This window comes from Protopterus annectens, chromosome 6.part0 (assembly GCF_019279795.1).
Source record: "Protopterus annectens isolate FY-2018-M chromosome 6.part0, PAN1.0, whole genome shotgun sequence".
Classification (NCBI taxonomy): Eukaryota; Metazoa; Chordata; order Ceratodontiformes; family Protopteridae; genus Protopterus; species Protopterus annectens.
The window spans coordinates 683170649-683183337 of NC_056737.1; the positions used below are offsets into that span (position 1 = coordinate 683170649).

Here is a 12689-nt window from a genome sequence, read left to right on the forward strand (position 1 = left end):
ATGTAATGTTGCTTAGGTTATATGATATATAGCAATATATGTGAAGTATAATGTTTGTAAATGTCAACTTGTTTATACAATTTGATTACGTTTATATAACTGTAAATTTGCCTGTGTCATGAGTAATAATTCAATAAAGGTGTTTAGAATATATATATATATATATATATATATATATATATATATATATATATATATATATATATATATATATATATATATATATATATATATATATATATATATATATATATATATATATATATATATATATATATATATATATATATATATATAATGTTTAAATTATTTACTACAGTTTACTAAATTTTAAGATTAAGATTAAGGTGATGGCAGTGTAACTGATCACCAATTGGTTTCCTGGATGAAAAAATTGTTATGTATCAGGTTCTGTCTTCCTGTAGTTGTTATACGTGTGCCTATTTCATTTGCAGTGAAGGAGCAATGTTAGTTTGAAACCACATCAAACCAAAAAGCACTCCAGCAGGTTTAGGAATGCTTTCATTGTATGCAAAAGCCATTGCATTCATGAGTGGTATTTCCACAAGTTCAATTAGCTCTCCTTCTTCTGGCTGACCACCTCCAGCAGTAACCTTCATATTATCTGTTACTTCTGCATAAAATGCAGTATGCAGTGATCCTGTTACACCAACTCCAGACCTATGGTACAGGAAGAAAGACATAAATAGAAAATAAATGTGTTAATCAGTGCATTAATGTAACTTGAAACATATTTAACAGTCAAATACAACATTATTTTACATTTTCAGGCATGTTGATTGCAACCAAGAAGCTAAACTGTGTAGAACATACAAAGAATGTAAACAGGTTATAACATATACTGATACATACTTAAAACCTGTGAAGTTTTAGTACAGCCCAGTATAGAAATACTGGAATCATAGGAATTTCAAATCTATTGAGTTTTGCAACCATCACACTTTGCCAGTTCCCACCGTAGTGGGACTAGGCCAGTCAAACCCAGGGTGAATTTATTTATGTATACCAATCCAGTTATCTACTTCTTGTCTGAAGGAAGATAAGTGTATTATACTGCTTTATCTTCAGGGGAAGATTATTCCAAAGCTGAGGGAGACACTTGGTAATGATCCTCTCTCTCTCCACTAATCTGGCATTTGTGGGACTGTTTAATTAGTTAGGGTACAAGAGATCCTGGAATACTGGGTCTCTGACTGCTCAGAAGACAAGGCACAGGTTTCCTTTGAGGTGCCTGTAAGACATGGAAAGCAGAGACAGTGCTTCTAAGCTCTTCTGGTATCTCTGGAATTTTAAGACTGTGATTCTCTTTGTTAGGAGCCTCTGGGGTCTTTCCAACTGTTTTGACATGGCTGGCGAAGTACATCCCAAACGGGCGTTATATTCTATAAATTGTCTGATCAGTGCTGAACATAGGGGAGCAATAACATCTTTAGATCTGGATGATATTCCCATGGGAATCAGCTGTGCCAAGTAGAAGGATTTCCTGACAATCATTGCTACATGTTGAACAAAGAAGAAGACATTATCATTGCAGGTTCACAGGTCGCTAACTACATTCTCATTTTGAACTGGGATAGTGTCAGTGCTATCTGCTGGGGGCCAAACCACCTTCAGCTCCCAATATGGGAAGATTACCAGCTCAAACCCCCACAACTAATCTGAGAATACAAATACATGAGGCGGGAGGGGTGAAGGGACATGATAGTCACACTCTTCACTAAGGTTCTGCAATTTTAGAACTGTGATGAGACAAAACCTTGCAGATAAGGGTACAGGAGGACCTGTCTCTCTGCAAATAACAATTATCTTGCTAGTCCTGATGTCCTAATACCAGGCACTGAACCTATCACTAGTGACTTTACTCAGAGTTTCATTTCATTATGTTGTCAATGGAGTGTGTTCAGTGGACTTTCATTTCAGTAATGTCAGGTAGACCTAATTTTCTTTAGCTTGGTAATCGCAAGCTACTTTTATATTATACTTTCCCAAGGTGAAAGTACAATTGTGTAAGACCATAACAGTAGAGGTCCTACATCTTACTGTTGCAGTACTTTTTATACTTGAGATATCCTGAAGAGGATAGCCAAACTTTTGACGAAAATACCAAAACCTGTACACCTTCCTGGCATAATGAATCAGACATATGTCCTTCATGTAAAATGTAAGGTATATACAACCCCTCCTTCCTGGGAACCAGAAACATTCTGGAATAAAAACTTGTTCCCCGCAAGAGACATCCTTTCAATAGATCCACTGCAAAAATTATGTGTACTGGCATTTTAGAAATATGCATTACAAGGTATGTATGTTTGTTTATATATATATATATATATATATATATATATATATATATATATATATATATATACATATGGTTTCACTTCATAATCTCAAAATGCTGAAATCTCGAATTTCAGCATTTTGAAACTATGAAGCTGAACCATTCACAATCGCGAAACCCACAATCATGAAGCACACAATCACGAACAAACATAAACCATACACCACATAACACACACACCATTTCACCCACAGCACACAAACCACACAACCCTACACTACATATAAGCAGGGGAGCAAGCACCCCTGCACCCCCACACCCCCCCTACTTATATATACCAACTCCGAGATCGCACATAACAAAAAAATAAAACCTCACACCACAGCATTCTACACTCGCTCACACACAAATACACATCACACATACACAAACACCAACACTCACACTCATACTTACACCTCCCTACCCTTACCGACACATACAATGTACAAAAACACACACAAACACTCACTCACCTCCAATTTCAGACACCAAACACTTCACGCAATGTATCGGAAATTCATAACTGCGAATTCGAGATATTCAAATTCGCTTTTATGCACTTTCGGCATAATGCATTTTCAGCTTTATGGTTTTGGAATGCTGAAATTCGAGATTTCAGCATTTCGAGATTATGAAGTGAAACCATACACGCACACACACATATATATATATATATATATATATATATATATATATATATATATATATATACTCATACATATATAAACATAGATGTATTTATGTTCACAGGACTTCACTAAATTGTCTAGTCAATCAATCTGTAAATGATACAGGAACTTTCAATTACAGTATTCTAGACATCAATGAAATGTGCTTTCTTATTCCACACACGAGTACTGTGGAGTTAAGGCAATACTTTACCATTAGTTTGCATTGTTTATATGAAGAAATGTCAAGACTTTACAAATGACATTCCAAAAAAGGTTTGAACAAGTTTACATATGATTAGGTAAAGAACATGTGCGTAAGCAATGGTGCCTATGGGGGAAATTAGAAAGCTAAAGGCTGTAAATATCTTTACGTTTTCTCTCATGTTTTCATTAATGGTTATTTTAAACTACTTTCAAATATGTCAGTTTAGTTGTCCAGAAATATAAGCACAGACATAAAACATTCTTGGCAGATCTGAAGTGCTATCTCCATCAGCTTGATCATAAAAACACCAGAATCATACCCCTCCCCACTTAATGCCCAGATAGAGCTATGCCATTCCATACTGAATGTCTGCACTGCATCATGCTTTACTGACAGATAGCTAGGTATCTTTCTCTTCCTCAGCATCCATATCAAATGAATAACTTTATACCATACTCTTTTATGCAATCACCAAAGTTACAATTAGTGGTTTTCCACACGTTTTGCATTAAAGAGACTGCATTCCTGCTTCCTTTCAGCATCTTCACTGTACTTGCAAACTGCATTCATATTCCAAAATTTCACCCCTTATAATACAGAGTATGCTTTACAAGCCCCTCAACCAAGCCGCATTACATGAGAACAAAATGTTGCCAGTTTTGGCAAAAAGAAGTTATGTACTCACCATAACGTTCCATGTTTGTAGTCCATCTTGCCCTTCATTCTTACACATGGGTTTGGAGCCGAAGCCTTTTTACAAGCTCAAAGTCTTCTAGTTGGCTCATGGCTAGGTAGGTATCCCATGGTGCACCAGTACAATCCCCAGATCTTGTTTGCTGCTACCTAAAGAGAAATAACAAAAAAAAAACATGCAGAAAGAACCCAATAATAAAAGGTCTCCACTTAATAATAACAATTTTTCTGTCTCCAGATCCTTCCAGGATGGGGGTAGGAGGGTGGGTTCGTAAGAATGAAGGGTGAGATGGACTACAAACATGGAATGTTATGGTGAGTACATAACTTCTTTATGTTCTGTAGTCCAATCTCGCCTTCATTCTTACACATGGGACAGCATCCCTAGCACCTTATTCTTGGGTGGCTCAAGGAAAAATACTCCTGAGTACCGTGGAACCAAAGGATGCTCTACCCCTGAAGGTCAAATCCAATTTGTAATTAGTAATAAATGTGTGCGGGGTAGCCCAAGTTGCTGCTGCACAGATATTATCAAGTGGGACCTTGGCTTGAAAGGCTGCAGAAGTAGACTGAGATCTCGTAGAATGAGCCTTAATTTTGAAAGGTAAAGGCTTACCATCAGAAGAATAAATGTAAGCTATACAGCTAGAGATCCAATTAGAGAGGGCCACCTTGGAAACTGGGAGACCTAATCTGGAGTCGGAGAAGGAAATAAATGATTGGTCTGACTTCCTGAATTCCTTGGTCCAGTGCAAATAAAACCGTAACTGTCTGTGAACGTCCAACTGATGAAATCTGTATTCTACTGTGTTGGAATGATTAAGGAAGAACACCGGAAGCTCTATGGATTGGTTCAAAGTGTTATGGGAGCAGACCTTGGGGACAAAGGATTGTTTAGTACGAAGAGATACTCTGTCTTTGTGAAATATCAAATACGAGGGTTTGACGGATAGTGCTTGTAACCTAGAAACCCTCCTAGCAGATGTGATTGCCACCAGAAACAAGGTCTTCCACAACAGAAATTTCAAAGGAGATGAATGGGCTGGCTCAAAGGGTGTAGTCATTAATTTGGATAGAACAAAATTCAAGTCCCATGAAGCAACAGGTTCCTGAAGGGGAGGTCTTAACAAAGTGATACCTTTAAGGAAGGTCTTGCACAACCTATGTGACATCAGATTAGAATCTTGTTGACCCAGATGAAAATTGGAAATCGCTGCCAACTGAACCCTGATTGTGGCAGCAGCAGATCCCTGGTGGAAAAGTTCAGACAAGAATTCCAATACCACTGGAATAGATGCAGTATAAGGGTCAACATTCCTTTCCTCAGCCCAGATAGAGAGCCTCCTCCATTTACTGGTGTATAATTTCCTAGTGGAGGGTTTATGAGAAGATGTAAGGATATAAGTCACGGAGGGTGAGAAATCGTGAAGCCTGACTAGGGATGGAACTGGAGCGACCAAGTTGTCAAATTGAGGGTGTGTAGGCTGGGGTGAAGAGAGCCTGACATGTGCATCAAGAGATCTGGCACTGGGTCTAGAGTCCATGGATCGTCTAATAGGTGAGGCCCGAGACAGGGGAACCAAACTTGACGAGGCCAGTAAGGAGTAATGAGGATAAGTTTGCTTACCAGCAGTTTCACTTTCTGAATCACCTTGGATATGAGAGGAAAGGGGGGGAAAGCATAAAGGAGATCCAGAGGCCAATCGTGAACAAGTGCGTCTCTTGGTGACTTCCCCGGAGGGGTATGAGGGAGAAATAGCTGTTGCATTTGGCATTGATTGGGCTGGCAAAGAGATCACAGCAAAGCTGCCCCCATCTGCGGAAAATCTGCTCCGCTATTTCCTGCTTGAGACACCACTCGTGAGGCATCAAAATTGCCCGGCTGAGTTTGTTGGCTATCACGTTGGTTGTCCCCAGGATGTGCATTGCCATCAGAAAGCGCTAGGAAGATATAGCCCATTTCCAAACCCGAATGGCCTCTCAACAGAGTGGGTATGATCTGGTTCTGTCTTGTTTGTTGAGATACCATACTACTGACATGTTGTCTGATTGTATTGCAATTGTCCCAAGAGGAAGAAGGTCATGAAGTGCTTGTAATGCCAGGAGCACCATCCTCATCTCTAGAACATTGATATGCTGGTAGGGCCTGCCCCAAAACGAATCACGGCCTCTCTGGTTTTGTGGTCCACCCCTGCCTCTAGGACAATGTCTACCATTTCCTCCTCCTCCTCTGCCTCTGAAGGAGGAGTCACCCTGTGCATCCTGGAAAAACCTCTGGGACTTCTTGAACCACATTTTACCATCTCTCTGACCCTTGGGATATGGTCTAGAGGGGACAGTAAAACGTACTCCCATGGCAGAGAGTGTTTTTCCTTCTTGCTCGCACCGGGTGAGTGTGTCCTTTACCTTAGGGCCAAACAATGAGGAACTGTCAAAGGGGGCATTGGTAAAGGTAAACTTGAACGGCTCCGCAAAATTACACAAGTGCATCCAGGAGTGCCTCCTTAGGGAAACTCTTGAACTCGCTGCTCTGCTCGCTCCATCAGCTGCATAAGAGATCAGCCTCATGGACGAGCTGACAATAGAATTCAAGGAGGACAACTGAGCAGACACCTTCTGAGGGACTCCCTCAGTAGATGTACCTTGTAGAGTTTCTCCTAACTCCTTAAGGAGATCTCTCTGAAGCCTTGTAAATTGTGTTAGGTAGTTTAGCGATCTAAGAGTAAATGCCGCTGACGAAAAGATATGCTTCCCATATCTGTCCATCGTTCGAGACTCTTTATTCGGTGGATGGACAGAGGAAAAAGTCTCCACTAGCTCCTTCTTAGTGGCCACCGCCACCACCATGGCATCTACGGGTACACCCTTTGACAAAAATTCCTTCTCTTTGGGAGCTGACAGACATTTATTTGGTCTCCTGGGGACTGGCTCCATGGCATCAGGAGTATCACGCACCTTCCAACAAGCTCTAAGAGTTCATCGAAAGGTGGAGACACCCAAGAGGCTGAAGGTTGAGACCCGAAAGCCTTCAGGTACACTGACTCCTCATCAGAAGGGGTAAAAGTGGGCCAGGTGCACCTCTGCTTAAGGATCTCCAAGATGTCTACAAAGGAGACATCATCAGAGGATGACCTGAGGGATCCTTCTGACTCCTCAAGGTCGGTGTAGGAGGTAAGAGACTCATCCTGGGAGTCTACATGCTTCCTCTTGCATGTCCTCTTCCATGGGGGCTCTTTGGAAGGATATTCCAGGGAGGTCTCGGAAGAGTGGGGGCCACCAGCCAGGGGCTCCTGAGGCTGCGAGTCTCTGCTGTCCAGAGAAGGAGTAGGTGCTGAGACTGAAGTAGGTGCCCGAGGAGGAAGAGTGTCGGTACCCTTGGTTGGAGCTGATGATCAGGACAGCACACTCCTCATCATCTCGAAGGCTGACCTCTCCAGCTCCAAAGACCTCCTCGGCTCTGAGGAGACAGAGGACGCCATTGGCTCCAGAGCCATCAGTTCAAAGATAAATGTAGGGTCCGCACTCACCCTAGCCGAAGCACCGAGAAGAAGGCTCGGAACCAAAGATGTCCAGTTCCAGGTGTCCCTGTCGGGGCCAACTGGGGAGCTTCAGCTCCTAGACACCATGGACAGCACTGAAGGTGTCAGAGTGGAACTCCGCTCCGAGACAACCTCGGGGGGAGCTGGAACTGAGGGTTACACCAGTGGTACCGAGCACTCTGCCTCTGAAAGTCCAGCATAACTCAGAGGAGGAATCACAGAAGGGATAACGGACTCAAGTGGCCCCGGAACCGACTGGGTCAGAGCCAACAACATTTTAGGCAAGGCAGATGACTTCAGGAGTCTCAGCACTATTCTCTCCACATCTTCTTCCAATAAGCTCCTGGAAGATCTGGAAGACAGTGTGGGAGATCTAGATCTCTGTAGTATGGGGGAACTTAATGTAGTGGAGACTGGTAAAGGATCTGTAGATTGGTTCTGATGTCTGCTATCAGTGGTCTGCTCCGAACTGCCTGGTGCCGACACAGTAGCCATAGTAGTACTACCCTCAATCGGCTCCAAACTCAGTGGAGCCGAGGAGGTAGCAGATTTGTCAGATTTAGAAATTTTGAGAGACGGTTCCGATGCACCAGCCGGCGCCGGGGAATGCCTTTTAGAAGCTTTAGATTTTTCCTTTTTAGATCCATGCAACTTAGAAGAGGAGGAAGAGCTAGCCAGATCTTCCTCAAAGGAGGGCTTAAGGAGACCTTTTAATATAAGTTTATTCTTTCTCTCCTGTAATACCCTGGCACTGAATGAGTGACAAAATAGACATGTTTCCTGTAAATGGATGGCCCCAAGACAGTATACACAGTTACTGTGGCCATCCATTATAGACATCTTCTATGAACATTTCACACACTTTTTAAAGCCAGAGGGCTTATGATCTTTGACCTCCTTAGACATCTCATGAAGATTAAGCCAATCAGACACACAGAGAGGAGAAAAGGAGAGTGGGAGGACTAGGTCCTCTAACTTCAAACGGGCCTAGCCCTTAAAGTACTAGCAAACACCCAACCACGAGGACTAGGTCCTCTAACTTAAATGGGCCTAGCCCTGGTTAGAAAGAGAAGAGAGAAAACATAGGTACTCTAACAAAAACAGACATAGAAGAGGAAAGGGGTTAGAAAAGACAACTTTAACAACTTGCGCACACACACCGGAAAAAAATCTCTAACAAGTCAGAGATAGAGAACGAAGGTCAGAAACCCCGTTCTAATTGCAAATACAACTATGCGGAGAACTCCGCAAGAAAAAAGCTAGTTTATAAGCTAAGAACACAGCACACAAAGAAAGCTTATCTAAATTATTCAAAGTACTGCACACCCAGTCTAGACTACACGCAAAAGCGCCTACAACCACTAATAATCAACAATATCTAAACTACTAGAAATATATATGGCAAAGCCCAGAAATAAACTAACTGGCACACAGGATACCAATGAGAATGATGAGGCCAATGGCCAACTGTTCTCAGAAAACTTTACACACAGGGAAAATACCCAGTAAAATGCTCAACTATCTAACTACAGAAACAACACTCGCAAAAGCTATATAACGCTATCTAAATTAGAAAAAAAACAGTAGAAATTAGCCAAAAAATTAGCAAAATGTGTTAGACTTAGCCACAGCCAAGAAGAAGCACATCCAAACTAGCCAACGTGGCAAACAAGATCTGGGGATTGCACTAGTGCACTATGGGATACTTAACTAGCCACGTGCCAACTAGAAGACTTTGAGCTTGTAAGAAGGCCGAGTCGGAGCCGAGGATCGTCTCCGAACCCATGTGTAAGAATGAAGGCGAGATAGGACTACAGAACATTCCTTGTTTCCACAGATATAGTATGAGTTTGTTCACAAAAACACTTTTTTTTTTAATATCTCCAAATATTTTGGGTTTCTAATACCATGATGGGAATGGACCCCATTCCTAAGTCAAAGTATGATTAAAGATTGTGAAATTATTATTGTTTCAATCTTTGATGTCAGCCAGAAGTGCTCTTCGCAGCACCCGCAATGTGCCCAGTAATGGTTCCTTCTGCAATTCATACAGAGTTACATGTATTGGTAACATATCTAAATACGACTGTAGATTCTTTTTTATGAAACCCTTTACTCCTACTATGATTGGAACTGACTGGGTATCTTTCTTCCACATTGCTCATGTTTCTGCCTGAAAATCCTTATATTTTATGACTTTGTGTCTCTTTGTACGCAAGACACTGTAGTCACTGGGTGTGGTGATTTCAATGATCAATGTCTTTTGTCTTCTTTTCATGGACCACTATATCAGGTTTTGGAGCATCTATCTTTTGAACTGTTGGTAATAGATGATCCCATGTGATGTAGACTTCATTTTCTATGATGCTTTGTGTTTCCAGTGTTTTTTAGCCACTTCAATACCACAATCTTTGCACAATCCCCAGTGCAACTATCTTGCCACATTATTATGCCTTTCAGTATACAGTCTTTCTGCCATTACTATGTCGCAACCAGCAACGAGGTGTGCAACTGTTTCCAATTCTGTTTTACAAAACCTACATTTGTCTGTTTTCCCCACATGTTCAATGAACTTTGTAAAACAATGTGTACGTAGCCCACTATCTTGTGCTGCCAATATTAACCTTTCATCTCTTGGTTTGGCTTCACCTCTCCTTAACCATTCCTGCATTTGTTGCTGATCAACATGAGGTTCTTTCTGAAGTTTTCCATACTTGCACCTTATATTCTTTCTTTTGTTTTTTGGCACATTTATTTGCTGCCTGATTTTTATCTACTTGTGGTTGACACTGATATGCTTCTGCTAGCCTAAGCAGGAAAGTCATTTTAGATTTATTTTCCTCATGTTTTAAAACTTTCACTACATTTGGGTCTTGTGAGGGGGTCTTGTGAGGTCAGTGTATGTGTGGAGTCCCACGACTGCAGATCTATACATGTAATCAATTTCAAGGAGGCCCATCCTGATTTTTGGAATGGGGAATATATAATTTTGGTATGCACTGATTTTTATAAATTATTTGTTGAGCATGAAGCATCCTTTTTGTTTTTCTACCTAATCTATCAAACACGTTTTCCATGAGAAGTGTGAGATGTACTCTCTGTGATACTGTCATTGTCTTACACAGTGGTATTTAATTACCTTTTGACTATCATTCCCTACCTATGTTTGAGTACCACTTTCCAAAAAGGATAGCTGTCACTGGCACACTCACCACTATCTGTGATCTCTGCTCTAAGGTTTTAAGTCTGTCCAAGGTTACAATTCTGGTTTTATTTCTATTATTATTATTATTATTATACTTTTCTCCGCCAGCCTACATATATGTGGTGAAATCCCTGCATCATATGTGCATATTTCTGTATTTCCACACACTGTATCCATAGATTTCTAGGGTTCTTGCAACAGATGCACTTACACAAGAGCAAGTATAGATTTAAACATCGTCTACCATCTAAAACTTTTGCCTCTGGAACTGCCCCGTTACAAGACTACTCCATCTAGGAAGCATTTATATAAAAACAGGGTGCAAATTTACATGGCTTCAATTTATTTTCTAATGACTTCTAAGGCCCTCCAAAGAGGCAACATATAAAAATCTTGAAGTTGGTATTTCAAAATCATTGAGTGGAATGTGTGTATTTTTGGGTAGCCTTGTGAACTTAATAGCTAATTACTGTCAGAAGAAATGGAAAAATTTCAATGTATCTACAGGAATAGGCACTATAAACAAAAGTGCTGTGTCAGTTCCACTTACCCATAAAGGGAGATATTTAAATTCCTGATTTCTGCAGTAGCCTGTAGGCTATATGGGTTGTATCCCCCCAGGATACAACAACTGGACAACTTCTCTCCCTCCCATACCTTCACTCAGACTGCTGACTGGACAACACTGTGGATGGAAATCAGACGTCAGAATGAAGAGTTCTTGAGTACTTTCTTGTCCATAAGAGAAAAAGAGTGTATTCATCCTGAAACACAAACCAAAATATAAAAGCAGAAAAACACCCATGATTGAACCTCACCAACCGTGGGTAAATCTTCAATATACCACACCCACATCATCGGTCACTGCTATAATATCCCTATTAGTAACTATATACCTCAAAAAGGGAGATGGAATGTGAGTGTGGCTATTGCAACAGTCAGGAATTTGAACATCTACTGTTACTGGTAAGTGCAGCTTACACAACTATACTATGTTCATCCTTTACAATACTGCAGTAGCCTTTAGGCTGTATGGGTTGATTACCAAAGCCTATCCAACTGAGGAGGAAGTAGTATAAGGATCCAGGAGTTCTTGGAGAATGGTCCTAGCAAAGCCTACCACTGACCTAGAAAAGGAATCCAGTGTGTAACATTTTGTAAAAGCATCTACCAAGGGTAATGTAGCTGCCTGTAAAATGCTTCTAGTGACCACCACTTTAAAATATGCCATTGAAGAAACCAAAATTCAAGCAGAATGCACCTTAATGCAGCCTAGAATAGATTTACCATGGAGGGTATAATAAAAGGCAATAGCAGAGGAAAACCACCTGGAAACAGTCTTTTTTGACATAGGTTGTCATTTACTGATCTCTTCATAAGAAATAAACAGCCAATTTACTTTTCTAAAGGATTTAGTTCTGCAAGATATTCCCTGAGCTGCCTATGCACACCCAGAGTATGTAGAGTTTTTTTCTTCTTTTGGGTTCTTATGATCAGGATAGAAGACTGGGAGATGGGTTGGCTTGACTGAAAGTAAACTCTGAAACCATTTTGGGCATGAATGGGGGATTTATTCTAAAAAGAAAATTAGATAGACTCACCCACCATAACAGTTTGCAACTCAGCTACTCTTCTTGCAGATATCAAAGCAATGAGAAAAACAGTTTCCCATGGTGGATAGGTTCAGATGGAGACATATTTAACTCTTCCAGCGCAAAGTTAAGATCACAAGGAGGAGTGACCTGTTTACAAGGAGGTTTCATTTCTGAAACTCCATTCAGAAAGCACAGTTGTGTAAGTAAAGCTTATCATAACACTAGATGTTTGAATGAATACTACTGCAGTAGCCTTAGCTGTATGGGTTATAGCCTTCCACAGATATAATGGCTGGCCAGATTACAAAGCTACAGGGCACCTTCCATGCACCCAGACTATCAAACAGCTCAAGCTGAGCTGACTAAAATACAAGTTTAGGTGTGAAGCCCTTCAGTGCTTTCCTGCCAGCATAGACAAAAGTAGGCTGAGCCAACAA

The 12689-nt window shown here is 40.8% G+C and overlaps 1 protein-coding gene across 1 annotated transcript in view; it reads right to left on the reverse strand.

The window, feature by feature from the left end:
• Positions 1-368: 368 nt before the first annotated feature.
• Positions 369-12689, reverse strand: part of NUDT14 (nudix hydrolase 14) — a 315714-nt gene continuing 303393 nt past the window's right edge. The window contains exon 4 of the mRNA XM_044074369.1: positions 369-681. Coding sequence (XP_043930304.1) covers positions 441-681 — 241 coding nt within the window. The 3' untranslated portion in view covers positions 369-440. The remainder of the gene's footprint in view (positions 682-12689) is intronic.